The 20,172-nt window shown below is 35.5% G+C and overlaps 1 protein-coding gene across 1 annotated transcript in view; it reads right to left on the minus strand.

Annotated features, from left to right (window-relative positions):
• Positions 1-20,172, minus strand: part of LOC150097127 (18S rRNA aminocarboxypropyltransferase) — a 36,334-nt gene that overhangs the window by 13,033 nt on the left and 3,129 nt on the right. The window contains exon 3 of the mRNA XM_090407400.1: positions 2,043-2,236. Coding sequence (XP_090263526.1) covers positions 2,043-2,236 — 194 coding nt within the window. The remainder of the gene's footprint in view (positions 1-2,042; positions 2,237-20,172) is intronic.

Consider the following 20,172-nt stretch of genomic DNA (forward strand, 5'->3'; position numbering starts at 1 on the left):
AATTATAAGGTGGGTGATTATGACAAGCTTAGGAGACAGCTTAGAGCTATAGCATGCAATGAGAAATTGAGCAGTAAGGAAATAAATGCTGCTTGGGAACTGACAAATAAATACATAACAGCATCAATGAGTGAATTTATTCTGAAGGCCAAAAGGCTGAATAAGGTAGTGTAAAATGGAAGAATGAGAGGATTAAGCATGAAATCTGGAAGAAGGTACTTCGGAGACAGTACATGATGAATAATGGTAATAACCAGTTAGTAAAACAAAAGTGTAAGCAGAAATTGGCAAATCAGGTGAAGAAAAACCCTACAGAGTTTTTTTTAGATATGTGGCAAGTAGAAGGAAGAATGATCATGGTAAGATGATGTTAATGGATGAAAATGGCAGAATGATAACTGCTGCAGAAGACATTGTTGAGGTATTCAGTAATCAATTTATAAGGGTGTTTCATCCTGATCACGGTGGAATCGTGAGAAACTTAAGTGGAGAGGACATAGGAGAGGATGACTTAATTGTGAGAGAACAGAAGATATTTCAGGAAATAAATAGCCTCGATGTCAATAAAGCAATAGGATTTGATGATATCATCATGCCTCTTAAGGGAATGTGATAGGGAATTGGCAGTAGCATTGGTATGCCTGTTTAATAAATCTTGCAACAGCACAGGTTCCAAGGGAGTGAAAAGAAGGTAAAATTGTTCCACTGCATAAAGGTAGAGATAAGGCAGTGGCTTCAAATTATAGGCCAATCTGTATATCTGGAGTTGTGGTGAGGGTACTGGAGAAATCGGTGAGAAGTAGGATACAGAAATGGGTTGATAACAGCAGTATTTTCTGTGGTTGTCAGCATGAGAGTGTTAAAGGGAGATCACATTTTACTAACTTACTTATGTACTATAACAAGGTGACAAATACCTTGGACAGGAGAGATGCATATACAGTGGTGTACTTAGATTTTACAAAAGCTTTTGATAGACTGCCATACAACAAGCTGTAAAATAACCTGAAACAGATGAGACTGGATAACAGACTACTGAGTTGGATCGGTCACTGGCTGTCAAATAGGTATCAGAAAGTTGTTGTTGGGGATGCAGTGTCCCAAAAGAGGAAGGTTACTAGTGGTGTACCACATGGGTCAGTTTTGGGACCATTGTTGTTCAATTTGTATGTTAATGAGGGTTTAACTAGTGATATGCAGTTGTTTGCAGATGATGCAAAATTGGGGAGAGCAATGCAGAATCAAGAGGACATAATGGCCTTACAGGAGGAGTCTGCATGAATTGGCAGATAAGCAGAACTATCAGTTCAATATTGCAAAGTGTAAGGTTTTGATATTTGGTAGGCAATGATGGGATGCAAAATACACACTTGGTAGGGAAACTTTCAAGGAGGAAGAGGAGAGGAAAGGTCTGGAAGTGGTGGTGGACAAGAACCTGAAATTCAGGGACCACATTGCACAAGTTGTGAAGACGTCACATCAGATAATGGTAATGATGCAGAGAACCATGACATGCAGAAGTAGAGAGGTTATGATGTCATTGTATATAGAATGATCAAGACTCATATGGATTATTGTGCACAGATTTGGTCACCGGGTTTTCATGTGACGAGAATATGTTGGAATGGGTCAGGAGAAGATTCACAAAGGTGGTCAGTGGTCTTTGGAATCTGGAGTATGATGACAGATTGAGAGAATGCAAGTTGCAAAGCCTCGTGAACAGGTGGAAGGGAGGGCATATTATTTAAACAAGTGCTAGTCAGGGGTTGTTATGGTTGATATGAAAGAGATTTTCATAGAATGGGAGAGAGAGGAGTAGAACAACAGGCCATTTCTGGAAACTGTGGAAGGAGGGTGTAAGCAGAGGAGTGAGAAGGTTCTTTGCACGGAGAGTGGTTGGTGAGTGGAATGCATTGCCTGAGTGTGCTGAATCAGTTTAAGACATGGTTGGATGAGCATTGTGTGCAATAGTGTGTACCTCCCACAATGAGTCTGACTCCATGGAGGTCAAATGTTAATAATAATAATAATATAAACTCTACCTGTCAAGAAAAATACAGCTGCAAGAGCTTCTACACATGATAACTGACATGGTCGACCATAATTAATGGGATTTGCTGCAACTAGATATGGTAAAAGTCTAAAATGCTGGCCGCGCATTTTAGAAAATGGTGTTTCTTGTAACCTAGCCCAAGAACAATCAACTACTGCAACTCCATGCCTTTCAATTATAGCTCTAGAAAAAAAAAATAAATAAATTCTGAATAAAAAAAAACTAAATTTATTTTTCTAATTTTAATGTATGTAAAAATAATTCAATAAGGTCATCCTGTACTCAATATCATTTAGCCCCTTACTTTAAAAAGTAATTACACAATAATATAAAATCAAGTTTTAATCAAGAATATTATTATAAAGAACTTTTATTGTTAAAAGACCAGAAGATAAATGATAAAATATACAAATGCCAACAAGTTTCACTAGCCACTGTCTAGCATTTTCAAGGCTGAACTGGTGTGAAAACAAATGCATTAAGTTACATGTAAAACATACACTTTAGTAACTGTTAGGCTGTTACATTTGATCATTCGTGTTTGATGGCATGCATGTGTTCGAATGCTTCAGTCAGAATCTGGTACATGACCACATGTTGTGTAGTTTTTTGCATATTGTAGTTCTGTTGAACTGAGAGAGATGATGAGATTTTTCCATATATCTTTAAGAATAATACCTTGATTTCTATTTAAATTATTGCCTGTGCATAGTACCACAGCTGCTTCTTTGAAAGTTCTGTGTCTGTAGTCATTCTTGATGTAAGGCATAGAACTGTTTTTCCAATCTATAACGTGATTTGATGTTGAGAAATGATGAGCTAAACCAGATGTGATGATTCTATTATGATTGACATCCCCCACATGTTCCTTCTGTCTTATTTCAAGTCTGACCAATGTAAGAAAAGCCACACGTGCATGGAATTTCATATACTCCAGGACATTTGAAGAAAGGTACCTCATCTTTGGGGGATCTTAAGATTTGTCTGATCATGGTAGTTGGTTTAAAAATCACTCTGATGTTATGAGCTTTTAACATTCTCGTCAATTTTGTGGAAACTGAATTAATATATGGAATGACAGCTGTGGACACATATTGGGGCACTGTAACACGTTGTTGGTGATTGTCTTTAAATAGCAATTTGTTTAAAATGTTAGAAGGGTGTCCATTCAGAGATAGAGTGTTAGCTATTAGTGACAGTTCTCTCTGTACATCTGCTTCTTTTGAAATAGACCTTAAGGCTCTATTACACAGCATGTGAATGATGCTGTGTTTTTGTGATCTATGATGGTTGGACGAATAATGTAGATATCTACCTGTATCTGTGGGTTTCTTGTAAACTCTTGTTTTACAAAAAAATTTGTAAAACACAAGTTTACAAATTGTTATCTTCTTTCTTCATGAGGATGTCAAGAAAAGGAAGTTCTTTGTTCTTCTCTAGTTCTATAGTGAATTTGATCTTATTGTGTAGCGAGTTGATTTTGTTCAAAAACACGAGAAGGTTTTCCATGGTATCCTTCCAGATGATGAACATGTCATCGACATATCTCCACCAAATTGATGGTTTTGGTAAAATGGTGGAAAGAATATCCTTTCCAAGTTTTTCCATAAAAAGGTCTGCACATGGTGGTGACAGTGGGCTACCCATGGCTAGACCTTCTGATTGTTTGCATACAGTGTTGTTAAATTTGAAGAAATTTGATTTCAGGCAATGATGAAACAACTGTGTGTTGTCTTGAGGGGAAAGGATCTTTCAGAATGTTGACTACCTCTACGATCGGTACATTAGTGAATAAGGACACTACATGAAGACTAGCCCTAATGTCCGTTTCTGATATTTTAATACTAATGTATTCACTAATGTACCGATCGTAGAGGTAGTCAACATTCTGAAAGATCTTTTCCCTCAAGACATCACACAGTTGTTTCATCATTGCCTGAAATCAAATTTCTTGAAATTTAGCAACACTGTATACAAACAATCGGAAGGTCTAGCCACGGGTAGCCCCCTGTCACCACCATGTGCAGACCTTTTCATGGAAAAACTTGAAAAGGATATTCTTTCCACCATTTTACCAAAACCGTCAATTTGGTGGAGATATGTCGATGACGTGTTTATCATCTGGAAGGATACCATGGAAAACCTGCTTGTGTTTCTGAACAAAATCAACTGACTACACAATAAGATCAAATTCACTATAGAACTAAAGAAGAACAAAGAACTTCATTTTCTTGACATCCTCGTGAAGAAAGACGATAACAATTTCCAACTCTCCATTTAAAACGATGGTTGGACCATTATTCGTCCAACCATCATAGATCACAAAAACACAGCATCATTCACATGCTCCGTAATAGAGCCTTAAGGTCTATTTCAAAAGAAGCAGATGTACAGAGAGAACTGTCACTAATAGCTGACACTCTATCTCTGAATGGATACCCTTCTAATAATTTAAACAAATTGCTATTTAAAGACAACCACCAACAACGTGTTATGGTGCCCCAATATGTGTCAACAGCTGTCATTCCATATATTAATTCAGTTTCCATAAAACTGGCGAGAATGTTAAAAGCTCATAACATCAGAGTGATTTTTAAACCAACTACCATGATCAGACAAATCTTAAGATCACCCAAAGATGAGGTACTTTTCTTCAAATGTCCTGGAGTATATGAAATTCCATGCACGTGTGGCTTTTCTTACATTGGTCAGACTTCTAGAAGTTTTGAAATAAGACAGAAGGAACATGTGGGGATGTCAATCATAATAGAATCATCACATCTGGTTTAGCTTATCATTTCTCAACATCAAATCACGTTATAGATTGGAAAAACAGTTCTATGCCTTACATCAAGAATGACTACAGACACAGAACTTTCAAAGAAGCAGCTGTGGTGCTACGCACAGGCAATAATTTAAATAGAAATCAAGGTATTATTCTTAAAGACATATGAAAAAATCTCATCATCTCTCTCAGTTCAACAGAACTACAATATGCAAAAAACTACACAACACGTGGTTATGTACCGGATTCTGACTGAAGCATTCGAACAGATGCACGCCATCAAACACGAATTATCAAATGTAACGGTCTTACAGTTACTAAAGTGTATGTTTTACATGTAACTTAATGCATTTGTTTTCACACCAGTTCAGCCTTGAAAATGCTAGACAGTGGCTAGGGAAACTTGTTGGCATTTGTATATTTTATCATTTATCTTCTGGTCTTTTAACAATAAAAGTTCTTTATTTTAATACATCAGACCAAATATGTACAATTCAAGATTATTATTATTAACATCAGACATCCATAGAGGCAAAGAACTTATATTTTACTTTTTGCATTTATAAAATCCTTCTGACTTTGAAACAAAGAATACAAACGGGACATATTCATCAACCTTGAATATGCCTTGAATTCTGAATGGGGTAGTAATCTAAATAATATTTTTAAGTTACATTTTGAAAAATTATGGAGACAACTAACATGTTATAGAGTAAAACTTTAGCTTAATATAAACCAAAATCAACACTCGACGTTTCGACTTTCATATCAACGTCATCCTCTGGAGCATACACAATATATACAGAGAAACAAGCTGCACTACAATCTGCATAGTTTGCTAAAGTTACTGACCAACCATTACTACAATTATTAACCTGACCTCTGGTGAAAAAAAAAAAAAACCTTTATTACATCAAAGCTAGAGTCCTATTATTATCATTATCTATTAGGTTACAAAACTAAGAGTTGGGCTGGAGAGAGCAATATATATATATATATATATATATATATATATATATATATATATATATACACAGTCATACCCCGACTTACGCGGTTTCTTATATGCAAGTATTCCCGTCCCGCTTCACGCCTCACCACTAGTTGTATCTTTCTGGCGCCGGCCGCATTCGCCAGTGTCATCACACGAGCTGTGAACAAGCACTGACATGTTTCACGTGGTCTCCATTCATACACGAGTTTTATGGTCTACAAACCTTGCAATTGTTTAATGTCATGTTCTGATAAAAATTTTATCACATAAAAAATAATAATGTCGTCCAAAAGAAGCAAGTCCAATTCTTCTACAGCTAGCAAGAAAAGAAAAACATTGCCTTTAGAAACAAAACACAAAACTCAACATTATTAAGGATTTTGAAGGCGGAATGAAACTTTGTGAGCTAGCAAAGAAGTTCGATCTACAGAAATCCACAGTAAGAATAATCATAAAAGAAAGGTGTACAGATTTTGGAGGACATAGATTCTAAATTAAGGGGATAAAAATCCCTTATTATTTTACAGCCAGTATGTGAAACTCTGAGATCGAAAACTACGATCTAAGAGCTTCATGCCAAAGAACTATCGGCGAATCCAAGTGTAAGTGAACACCTGGTAGTACAACACCAAGGCAACTCGAAGCAAAGGTGGAGCAAGCTCCCTCACTTCTTTGGCATGAAACTCTTAGATCATAGTTTTCGATCTCAGAGTTTCACATACTAGCTGTAAAATAATAAGAGATTTTTATCACCTTAATTTAATCGACTTCGCCAGAAAAAAATAGCCGTTTGGCTTTTTATCTTGGACATAGATTCTAATGAGGAACGAACTGTAGCCACAAGGCAAGGAATAAAAAAATCATTGGCTTGCTATGAAGAAATTTTCCCTGACAAGAAAAAGACATTATGCCATCAGACGAATCTATTAGATTTTATGAAACCATTGACATCGAAATAACTTTCTTTTTTTTATGTACGAAAAACTACAATTATGATTATATTTCTTAAAAAATATAGGTGTTTTTGTAAACCTATGGTCCCAATTAACTAATATTTTGTATGTTTGTTTATATAAATTACATGCAAGATTACATCCCTAGTTATGCGAATTCGACTTACACGCTTTTTGTTGGTCCCACCTACCACATAACTTCAGGGTATGACTGTATATTAAAAAAAAAAAAAAAAATGTGATTATACATATAAATTTCAACCAATTGGTATGGAACAGTTTCCTAAAGTCTGCTAGATACTAAGTGGGCTAAATATGTGCCATCCAAATTCTTGGAATTTTTATGCCACCATTATAGTTGAGATTAGGGTGGTTAATCAAAAGTTCACAGGCTTCTTTAAAGTTTCTTTCATACCAGGTTTTTGTATGATATAAAGAGCAGGTACTTTTCCAATCAATTTGTTGTAGGGTACTGAGAGGCCTGTTTCACCAAAATTGTTATATTTAATGTGTCTTTTGTGTTCTTTTTTATGTATAGGAATTGTACATCCAGTTTCACCGATATAAGATAACTTACAGGTGCAGTAGATGCAATAAACTCCAGGATGTGCCAATGGGAAGGGAGGATTCTTAGAGGAGTTGAATATGTTTTTTAAATTTTATAGATGGTTTAAAAGTAGCATTGAGATTATAATGGTGTAGGATTCTATTGATTTTTCTGATAATCCTTTAATGTATGAGATGGCTATGGTTTTACTGTAATCTATATTCTTTTTTGATGAAGTTTTATGAAGAACTTTATTAATAGTATTTTTGTTATATCCATTATTTATAAATGTGTTGCTAATAATTTTTAATTTTTGTTTAAGAGCTTGTTGATTAGAGCAAATTGTTATAGCTCTGTTTTTAATGGTGTTAATGACTCCAAATTTTTGCAATGGGTGGTGATATGAGTTAGCTTGTATATATTGGCCAGTATGTATCGGTCTGCGCTAAACCGTGAAGGATAGACTCTGCCTGAGGAAAGACGTGCGACCAGTGTATCCGGGAACGGGAGTGAAAATCAGAACTTGCTCCCAATTTCAACCAATTGGTTGAAATTTATATGTATAATCACATTGTGTTTTTTTTTTTTTTTAAATATATATATACACACACACACACACACAAACATGTTGCTCTCCAGCCCAACTCTTAGTTTTGTAACCTAATAGATAATGAAAATAATAAGACCCTAGTTTTGATGTAGTAAAAGTTTTTTTTTTTTTTTTCACCAGAGGTCAGGCCAATAATTGTAGTAACGGTTGGTCAGTAACTTTAGCAAACCATGTAGAATGCAGTGCAGCTTGTTTCTCTGTATATATTGTGTATGCTCCAGAGGATGACGTTGATATGAAGGTCGAAATGTCGAGTGTTGATTTTGGTTTATATTAAACTAAAGTTTTACTCTATAATACAATAGTTGTCTCCATAATTTTTCAAAATGTATTCTGATCACCGTGTAAGCATACACACACATACATACATCTTCAAGGCCCACCTTTCCTAATTGGGTTGTGGGGGCAACAGCTGCAAGAGGAACTTCCAATGGTCACGATCCTCTGCCACCAAGCTCAGGTGTTCTGGTGGGATTCTCAAACATGTCCACCCAAGGTTTTGGATATAATCTATCCAGCGAGTCCTTGGCCTTCCACCCACCATGTAAGCATGAAAGAAAAAAATATTTTTAAGTTCTTTTGATTATTACCCCATTCAGAATTCTTCAACACTATCAAGACAGCATTAAAGACTTCTGAATGGAGTACTAATCTGAAGGTGTGATTCCAGCAAAGGGACCAAGCTCCTCAGATTTGGAATACGTGATCTGAGATGTATGAGTATGTTCACTGTTCTGATAAAAAGTAATATCCTTACAAACAATAACAGAAGGATATATATATTTGAAATGTAGTACTTGAATACTGGTGTTGGTGACTTTTGCTATTCAATCATCAGGTGCAATAATTTTATTAAGTGTCCTGGTTGACTGAGTAGATAACAATTCCACTCTTGAATCTATAGCCAATGTGCTATAGATTCAAATCCCACAGCTGCACAGATGTTTGTCAGGTGGTAGATGAATTTCACTGCTAGCATGAAACCACCAACCTGCTAATAACTGGCATGGACAATAGTTACATTTGGTTTCTAGAGCAGTGTTTCTGGATTATCTTACCCACAGTTCACTTATGGTATTAAACAGTGTTTTTTTGTAAAACAATAGGTGACAATACACATTCTCTGCTAGCAGGAAAAGTAAAAAATTAAAATAATACTGCATCCATCCATACATAACATGTCACTGTTAATAAAGGTGTCATTATAGCATAATGTTGCATACCATCCCCCTAAAAAGTACTGGTACTAAATATAATAAAAAAAAAAAAAAGCTGCATATCCATACTACCACTGACTTCATTTCATGTATGGACATCTAACACTTTCTTCACATATTATTATTATTAACATCTAACCTCCATGGAGTCAGACACTTATCATGGAAGGTACACACTATCACACACACAAAAAGCTCATTCAACTCTACCTGTTAGGTTCCAGTTTCAGGTGATTTACAGGCATAGTTGAATGAGCTTTTTACCCCAAGGCTGGATTTTTTTTTTTTTTTTTTTGAATTTCAAGACTACGGGATTAACTAGGTATAAAAAGTAAAAAATCAAAAAATAAATCAGATAACACCTTTTATTCCTTATAAGGAGTAGACAAAATCTTTAAACCCTATCTAGCTTTTGAAGACTGAGTGGGCAGTTCAATCTCCATCAGTAGCCAATCAGAGATAGCTATCACTGATTATAGGTGGCACAGATGAAAAGACAGGCAAACAAATGCTGTTATCTCTTGGTACCTAATCTAAGATTAGAGTGCTGTCTAAAATAACGTGGGTTCTATGGTCGTTTATCTTGAGTTTCCAGAAGAAAAAAAACCCACTTGCCCATGCCAGAGATCTACTAACTCAAGAACCAGTCGAAGATAGGCTTAGAAAAAGTTCCATAGGCTTAGAAGAAAAAACCCACTTGCCCATGCCAGAGATCTACTAACTTGAGAACCAGTCGAAGATAGGCTTAGAAAAAGTTCCTCCAGTTGGCGACTAGACTTGAACTTAAGTCAACCTTCAGGTGGCCTAGAGCAGAGGATGCAAGCATCACTTCCAATGAGCTACACAGGCCTTGTATAAAAAGTATTTATTTACTGAAATATATAAGATCCAGCATTACTTCAAAGCTGAAATAATGAAATAATATAAATCAAGTGGATATTAAATTCAGCATTATTTCAAAGCTGAATACAGAAACTATAAAAGTTTCATACGAAATTTGACCAGAGAGCTTATGGGAATACACTTGCTGGCATTTACGAACTGCCTTAGTCGGATCTTATAGGAAAACATGATCTCTGCCCAAGCATCCATATATTCATCTCCTACTGGTCCATTTTGATAAGGTTTCACTGCCCTGGCAGCTGTTTCAAAATAATTGGTTCTCCTAGGAGACCAGGCAGAATCTTTAAGAGAGCAAAAACTCTCGTTCAGTACTAAGAAACTCAAAGTGTTGGAGAGGTGTAATGAAATAATGCTGGATCTAATATCCACTTTACTTATAGTATTTATTTAAAATTTTTATACAAAATCTGACAATAACTTACTCAAAAAGAATATTTAGCTAATAAATGATTTTTATACATGCAACAATAACTATAATATCCTACATACAGTGACATTTCTTCGGAAGTTACGAATAGTATGGTCTATTTTGAAGCATCATGAAGCACATAACCCCTATCTGGCAATCAGGGCACCACATACATGTTTCTTTGCAAATCTTCTTTCCTAAAAACTTATCTTATGCAACAAACGGCACGTTTTCTTCTTGGCTCTGCTTGATTTGCAGTAAAGGGTATATATTCTGGAAAGTGTCTTCCTGTCAGTTTGATTGGTTTTCCTCCTTTAGCTTGTCTTTTGCCTTTCTTCTTCTTAGCCCTCACAGTGTGGTATGTTTCAATGATCTTGTGTATGAGATCCACCTAAAAGCTATGTGATCAAGCTTACCACTTAACTTTGTATGTAGTACAAAGCATCGTACATAGAGATATGTAAAAGGAGTCTGAATATTGTTATATAGTATCTGTTTGTTCCAGGTAGCAGGATAATATGAAAACATTTGGTCTAAACGTTTGGTTGTGTAATACCACAATTGGTTTTTTCACTGTTCCTTTCCTTGCCTCTGCATCCTCCATTTCATTCCCATGGATAATGCTCAGCATAGTGACATCTTTCTTGTCTTTCCATTTCAAGGAAATGATCTTCCCATGCTGAAAGACACAAGTTTCTCCTTCTTCAATGTCTTCAATTTGAGGTCTTCAGGCATTTCTTTTTGGGTCATCTTAGCGGTCTCATAAACATCAGTTTTCTTGGTGACTAAGTAAGCTGTGAACTCAGGGAACTGTTGAAATAATTATCTAAGGTAATGTAATACTCCTTATTCAGCAGCAAAGATACTAAGGTAACAATCCGTGTACCAAAAGCACCATTAGGCAGTAAACTGCATACCTGAGTGTCTTTATCTGTATAAATTATCAGTTCATATACATAGTCACTAGATCATTCATAAAGTTCAATGCATTTCAAACTGAAATGAGATCACTTGAGCAGCGTGTACTGTTTTCAACCAAGTTGGCCCTTGCATAAAATAAGACTTTCATCAACACAAATATCTTGTTCTGGTATATAAACTCCCTGGAACTTCTTTTTGAGAGAATCCCAAAAAAAAGCCTTTTTTTTTTTTTTTTTTTTTTAAAGTTTTGGATTGGGATAATCAGAATCCTTGTTGGCAAAGTGTAAAAATTTCATTATCAACGAATACATTTAGTCAGACATCACTTCTGAAAAAAATGGTGTTTCAATCATCCTTTTTAGAGACCAATACCATTTTACTTCACATTTCTGAACTATCCCTCGAAGCAGTAATAATGCAAAAAACACCTTCAGTTCACTGCTGTCTGTGTCTTTCCAACACAAATGAGAAAAATGTTTGACGGTTGTAGCAACAAAGAACTGCACATAGCTTTTCTGTTCATTTCCTCGACTAAAATGTTCATTATATCTTCATCAAAATATAATTCAAACAGCTCCAATAAGCAATTACTTAAGGGGATATCTTGATAAATACCAGACGTTCCCATAAAAGAAAAGTGAGGATGACATGAACACACGATTCAGCCAGTATATGGTGCTCTCTCCAAGCTTGGGACAAACCACACCTGTCCTTGTCACTATCAGAACTCTCCAAAGAGACATCCACATCACTGTCATCACTTACATCTGAAAATAATTTTTTAACATATTCTTCATCTGATTCACTATTAGAATCTCTTGCAAATAATACGGCAGATGTTTTACACTTCAGCAAACCCAATGTCAAAGCCATTTTTTTACACTACATGTGTCCTTTAATATACTTTCGTTTCTAGCAAAGTAAACAAATTTCTTTTCTCACAGGGAACTATCAGCATCTATATGTAAGCAAAAAAACTAAATCATAAATGCATCTTGTGTAGTTATAAAAAAAAAAAAAAACGTGCTCAGAGCATTAATAAGAAACAATACCAACAAACGCACTCAGCATGTTTGTAACAATCAAAGGGTTAAACTGATTCAATGTGTCTATATTCATAACATGTTTAAGCAATGCATTCCACTCACCAGCTACTCTCCATGCAAAGAATCTGCTCCTCATTTCTCTGTTCCCCACCCTCCTTATATAGTTTCTAGGGATGGCCTCTTGTTCTTGTATCCCTGCCTCTCCCATTTCTATGAATGAGAGAGGTAGACCATGCCAACTTGATAACAACTCCTGACTAACTTATGTCTCGATCATATCCCTCTGCCTCCTCCTATTCATGAGACTTTGCAATTTACATTCTCTTAATCTGTCCTCATACTCCCATTCCAAAGACCACTGACCATTGTTGCTTACCAAATATCAAAACCTTCAACTTTGTAATATTGAACTGATAGTTCCACTTACCTGCTCATTCATGCAATCCATTCAAGTCTTCCTGTAAGACCATCTGCTTGACTCTGGATTGCTCTCTACAGTTTTGCATCATCTGCAAACAACTGCATATCACCAGTTAAATCCATCTAATTTTCATTCATATACAAATTGAACAACAACGTCCCAAAACTAACTCCTGTGACACACTGCTAGTGGCATTTCTCTTTCGGGACACTGCATCCCCAATAACAACAACTTTCTGATACCTATTTGACAGCCAGTGACCAATCTAACTCAGAAGTCTGTTATCCAGTCCCATCCATTTCAGATTATTTAACATTACTAAATCACTTAAGGAATTGACAAAGTAGATACAAATATAAATTAAATGAATATAAAATTGACTATTTATGGAATCAGCCTCAGCCCTAAGAAACTTTCCAAACCTAAACAAATTTGGTTGTATGAGACTGTCCCAAATTTGGGAGGCTTACATCAGCAGACCTTCAGCCCAACGGCCAAGAACACCTACTTAGCCCACTAGGGGACACCATCAGGACTTTTTAGGAGAACAATAGCTTCATCACTTCTTTCTCAGTTACTGTGTTGTAGTGCCTACATGCATGAGCCTTTTTTGTAAGTTCCTTTTGAAGATGGCAACATGACGTTGCCAATATATCGGAAATATTTATTCAAAGTGTAATTTAATTTATATTTGTATCCACGTTGTCAATTCCTTAAGTGATTTAGCAATGCATAACCAATGTATAAGCCTGTCTATGAGATTATTTAACAGCTTGCCGTATGGCAGTCTATCAAAAGCTTTTGCAAATCCAAGTACACCACTGTATATGCATCTTCCCTGTCCAAGGTATTTGTCACCTTTTGATAGTACAAAAGTTAGTTAGTAAAACATGATCTCCCTTTAACAAACCCATGCTGACAACCACATAGAATACTGCTATCAACCCATTTCTGTATCCTAGTTCTCACCAATGTTTGTCCATGAAACTTCTGTAACATTTAAAAGCAGCATATAAAAGATGAATGGTGTGTTTTTTTATTTTTTTAATGTGTTTCCCATCCACAAAAGGTTATTTATAAACCTATAGTACATCTTTACCATGGTGAGCTAAGATTTTTTTTGATTTTTTATCAATTATATATATATATATATTTATATATATGACTACTACTATTAACTCGGGGGTGGGATATGTTCATTTTTAATATAAACTGACTAAAAACCTGAGAATTATAACAAATTGAGATTTATTTGAAAACGCAACGTTTCGTCGAGATTGACTTCATCAGGCGTTAAGAACATAGAAAGATATTAAAAGACACTGAAAAAAACATTGAGACACCCTAAAGCTATACAATTATAAAGTTATGATATTCGAATGTAAATTACAGTTATTATGAACTTGTGCTATAGTCCGTGTTAAAGTTCTATTGTTGTACGCTTGTGCATGTGTGGAACCACGTGATCTCCAGTATCTGATAGTAGAGCTGAAAGAGTCAGGCAAATTATAGCTGGGATTATTGTTTATATGAAGAGGATCCAAGGTGATTTCTTTTGACTCTACAATGCGGCGTTCTACCTCATCATGGAAAATGTGTAGGTTTGAAGTTGTTGTCCAATTTACTTCATGTTGGCGGCTTTCGTTGTTCGTGTTTATTGAAAACAGGACATGGCCTGACAGGGCAGTTGCTCTGGTTCTCTTATAAGAAATGTCTCTCTGGTGTTCCTCGAGACGTAGGAGAATAGATTTCTCTGTTTGGCCATAATAAGGTTTTCCGCACTCACATGTGACTTTGTATACACCTGGAAATTGTAGAAGGTTGTGAGATTGTTTATAGTTGCTGAAACTTGATCTTATTTTTGGAAGAGTCGAGAAGCACATTTGTATGTTGAACTTCTTTAAGATTCTACTCAGTTTTTTGGATAGTGTGCTGATATATGGCAAGGAGATATAACCTTTGGAGTCGTTCTGTGTCTCTACGTTGACGGTGGGATAATTGCTTGTTGATAATTTTTAAAGAGTAGTAGCCATTGCTTTTAAAGGTCCATTTAAGATGTTGTAGTTCTTTTTTTAGTTCTTCTTCATCTGACAGTACAGATCTTGCATGATTCACAAGAGTTGATATAATACCCAACTTTTGCACTGGATGGTAATGTGAGGACGCATGCAAATATCTGTCCATGTGTGTTGGCTTTCTAAATATAGAGACTTTTATTGATTCAGACATTTTGGTGAGTTTAACATCAAGGAAACAGAGGGAACTATTTTCTTCAATCTCCATGGTCAATTTTATATCCTGATGGAGGTTGTTTAAATGGTTGAGAAACCTGTGAAGATTCTCAATACCATGCTCCCATATGAGGAATATATCGTCCACATATCTAAGCCAAATTCTTGGTTTTAAACTAAAAGAGGAGATTGCCTTTTGTTCAAAATCCTCGAAAAAAATGTTGGCTAATATATGAGAGAGGGAGCAATCCTTTGACCTGTTTATATAATTTACCTTCGAATTCAAAATAGCATTTTGAATTGGTAACCCCTGTTCTCAAGACCAAACATGAAGTGGGGCAGTGGTCTTACACCAGGTGATGAAATTCATCTCCCACCTAAAGACAATCACAAACGCTCATCCCCATGGTGGGATTCGAACCTGTGACATGTTGGTTGGGGAGAAGGTAGGCTAGCCACTCAGACAACCAGACCAGTTACATCCTGATATAACTTGTACTAACAAGGTATTCGAATTTCATTTCAAACAAATATTATTGAACTAAATATAAAATACTTACTGATATATGGGGTGGGGATGAATCTGCAAGATTCAAGGTAACCAGTGGTATGCTTCAAGGATCAGTCCTTGGTCCATTGTTATTCAATCTGTACATGAATGACATTGGGAAGGATTTGACATGCAACATATAGCTATTTGCTGATAATGCAAAAATAGGTAGGGTAATCAGGAGTGCTGCTGATATGCAGTACTTGCAGAATCATTTGAATAGACTGGAATTGAGGACATGTGAAAATGGCTGTCATTTCAATGTTAATAAATGTAAGGTCATGCATTGTAAAAATTATGGAAACAAGTACAGAGTTACAGAAAAAAAACTTGAGTTTAATATAAACCAAAATAATCACTTTACATTAAACTGAAGTTTTTTCTTCTCTAACACGATAGTTGTTTCCATAATTTTTACAATGAATTCTGATCACCGTGTAACCATGAAGGAAAGGTAAGGTCATGCACTTTGGTGTGATTAGATATCCAATGTTGTATTATATTGGTGGGATTATGCTTGAAGAAACTGATTAGGCTAGGGATCTTGGAGTTTAAGTAGACAGGAAGTTGAAGTTCATGGTCATATAGCAAAAATTGTAAATACAACTCAGAGAATATTGGCACTGCTGAAACAAACCTTGACATGTAAAGATAAGGAAGTCATTTTGCCTCTTTACAAGGAATTCATAAGACCTCACTTTGACTATTGAACGCAGGTCTGGTCTCCTGTTTTCTGCAGTGATTCTGATAGTGGAGAGAGTGCAAAGGAGAGTGTCAAAAATGATATATTTATACAAAATATATACAAAATTTCAGCAGATGGAATTTTTCATTTTATGGAAGGTGGGATAAGGAAGCGAGGGCATCCATGGAAGTTGAGAATGAATGCTGTCGAGAAGGGGGTCAAGGCTAGATTTTTGTCGCATAGAGTAGTGAATGATTAGAATGGAATGCTGTTGGATGTTGTACGTGCAAGCAGTGTAAATGAATTCCAAAACAGGTATGACAGCTGGTGCAAATAGTATGCCTTCCCTCGATGAGTTCCTGACTCCTTGGAGGTCTCTCTTAAGACTACTACTAATAATAATAATAATATTCTGCTCTACATGTTCATAATATAGTATAAATTACAGATATGAAAACAATACCTCAATGTTGTTTTATTCAGAATCACTTGATGCTGAATCTTCTCCACTACTTCCCCATCACCACGAAACTTAGGCTACCAAACCTGTTAATGATAATCCAGATGTGGTTGTATCAAAGCCTTATAAAGAGGATAATAACTTCCTTATCCTTGATTGTTAGTATGTTGCTTAATATCTAGATAATCTGTGCTATTTTGCCCACTTTGCAATATGTCACCTGAACTTCAACTCTCAGCCAATCACCTCCAAATGTAGAGCCTCATCAATTTCTTGTTGCTCAGTACCATTCATCTTTATACAGCTTATAGTATTTCATACAAAAGTGCATAATCATATGCTTTGTCTCATTATCCTGACAATCATTATTCTTTGTACAAATTGCTAGTCTATTTAAATCATTCTTCTAGATCTCTACATCATTTTATCAATTATCCTCCAGTCTAGCATCATTGGTAAACAACTAGATATTCCCTTCAAACCATTCTCCATATCATTAGTTTCAACTCCACCATATGCTACTCTAATGTCTGTCCATCACAAGCGATATGTCCATCTCCATTTGCTCCAATTACGTAATAGAATTCCATGCAGTATCCTATCAAATGTTTTCGAAAATAATCTAGCAGCGTCATGGTGTAGCTATTCCTTTTAGCCAACTCATGTGCCACTTTGTGGGAGAGAGAGTGAGGAAATTACTAGGATTCTAATTATGCTGTTAACCAACTTTTTTTCCAACATCTTAACCACCACTCAAGAAATACGAACTGGTCTATGATTCGCTACCTCTTATCTTGGAGTTTCCTTTATGTAACAAGATGACCTTATCTTTTTAACTGCTGTGAGCAATGAATGGTATTACTATACAAGAATACTATTATGAAAGACAAATTTTTTTTATGGTTGTAATTTTTTACTTATTGGCTTGGTATTGTCTTTTTTTTTTTTTGCACATTGATGTTAGCCGATACACTAGTTGAAATATTAACTATAATAAAAATCACTCATATTTAGTAAATATGACTCTATATATGAGTCATAATATATAATATATATATAATAATAATAAATGTCATAATATCTCATATTTTACAAGACTAGATGATACAAAGAATGAAATGGATATCAAAGCGACAGGCAGTGGAACAGAAGGAAACAGTTACATTTGAAGTCAAACCATTCAACATCATTACACCACTGCAGCTGACTGCAAACAATTCATGGTTGTTGTTTTTTTTTAAATTATGAACCTAAACAAAAGAAGTTGTCTAAATTTTTCTTTTAAATATCAATCTCCACAGAAGAGATCACAAACCCTAACACAACAGGGCCATGGATGCAAAAATGATATGGGGAGGGCTATTTCAAAGAACAGAAATAGACAGAATGAAGAAAGAAAATGAAAAGTTGGCTCAATAAGTTATGAACTGTGGATGTTGACCAGCAGCTGATTATATGCAGTTGTGCATATGCCTATATGATAAGAGGAAGGTAGAGGAATGGTGATGGCCAGTTTGGCAGAGCAGCACCTTTGAAAATATCCATAAAAACACACAATGCAGAATTGGAGAAATGAGAAAATGACTGGATGAGAGAGAGAGAGAGAGCACTCATCTGTTAAGCAAAATGCCTTCTTCTAAATATGATCAGTTCAGCATTCTTAGGGAGATTTTGGGTGCACCACCCAAATGTGAGAACAATATTCTAAGGTAGGATGACAAATTTAGGGTTTATATAGTGTTAGGAGTTGTGCAAGAGAAAAATAGTGTTTTGAACAAAAAGGATACCAAGTTTTTTGAAAGCAATGTGTTCGTGCCAGGATAAGACAGATGTTTGAGGACAACCAAGGAGGAAGAGAAAACTGCTCTTGACTAGAAATTGGAATATTATGAAAGTAAGAAGTAGTGAAGGAAGAACTTTCTTCCAAGAATTAACATAAGATTATATTTTGATAGCAATGTTATTTATTAGATTACCTTCCTGCTTGAGAATGATCAGTTTTAAGGCATCTGTTACAGAAGATTTTGAAGCTTGAATCATCCGGTACATATGTGCTTTCTTAAGCAAATGTCATCAATGAGCCATACATAACCAGACTGCACACAACAGATAACAGTGTTATGTATCATGATTCATTTTGTACTGTTTTCTAATAATGTATTATAATTATTAATATAATTATAATTTAATAAGTGAAAGACACAGAAACCACAATAAGTACATAATACTAAATAAGGTATTTAGCATTCTGTTCTTCGTTTTTTTTAATATGTGAATACATCCATTTTTTTAATTACTTTAAAAAATGTCTTGTTGATTTATAGAGACATCATCATAGCCAAAAAGTTTTGTTGTGCATTATTAGACTGATAAGTTAATTTTGATTTGATTTTTTTTATGGCACAAAGGCATCAAAAGTTACTGCACAAGGACACAGATCACAGCAGTACACATGTTAAATTGGTATGCAGATGATTAATGATGTGCTGCAAAGCTTTGTGCTTGGAAGTGGTTTAATTTGTACATAAATAATAAAGTGGTGAACATGGAAGTGAAGGGACATATTCAGTGGTTTTCTGATGATGCATTAATCAAAGCAATGTAGAGAGCTTGCAAAATGATTTATATAAACTGACAGTATGATAAAAACAAAACAGATGCCAGTTTAGCGTAAAAAGGTGCAAAAGTTATACATCTCGGGATGAAAGATCATATCAGTAAATACCACACTGGTGCTAATGCGTCGAGCAAATTGATGAAACTAAGGATTTGGTGGACATGGAGTTCAAGTTCTGAGGACATATTACAAAAGCATCTAAGGTAGCTCAGAGGATTACTTTGTTATTGAAGAATACCTGGGCTTCTTGCACATGAGATCAGAAGTGTGTGTGACAAAGATGGTGAATGGTCTGTAGAATGCTCCTTATGGCAATAGACTATGGGTTTGAAAAGTTGATTGATAGGCAAAAAAGAGGGGTCATGAAAGAAACATTTAAGTTACTAAAAGGGTTTTATAGGATTGATTCAGAGGGCAATTTTCAACACCTGGGTAGAAAAAGCAGAACAAGGGGTCATACCTTGAAAATGAGTAAAAGTGTGGGTTAGCAGGGGATGAGGACTAGATTTTTTCACTTAGAGTAAATGGGTGGAATAGGTTGCCAGTGTCTGTTGTGGGTGCATTCAAGGAGAGATACAACAGATATTGGATGGATAGTGTGGACCTCCAGCAATGTCTTCAGACTTCATGGAGGTGCCCATGCAATAATAATATTAAATCAGTGGTGAATTTGTAAGCTGAATTTGAGGAAATGATATGTACTTTGAATTTCTATCTGGCCTCTGGGGAGAACTAATGATTTTAAGAAAGGTCAACAAATTCCAAATGGA

The sequence above is a fragment of the Typopeltis vanoorti genome, chromosome 17, assembly GCF_054136105.1.
Source record: "Typopeltis vanoorti isolate ZY-2024b chromosome 17, IOZ_Tvanoo_1.0, whole genome shotgun sequence".
Taxonomy (NCBI): Eukaryota; Metazoa; Arthropoda; class Arachnida; order Uropygi; family Thelyphonidae; genus Typopeltis; species Typopeltis vanoorti.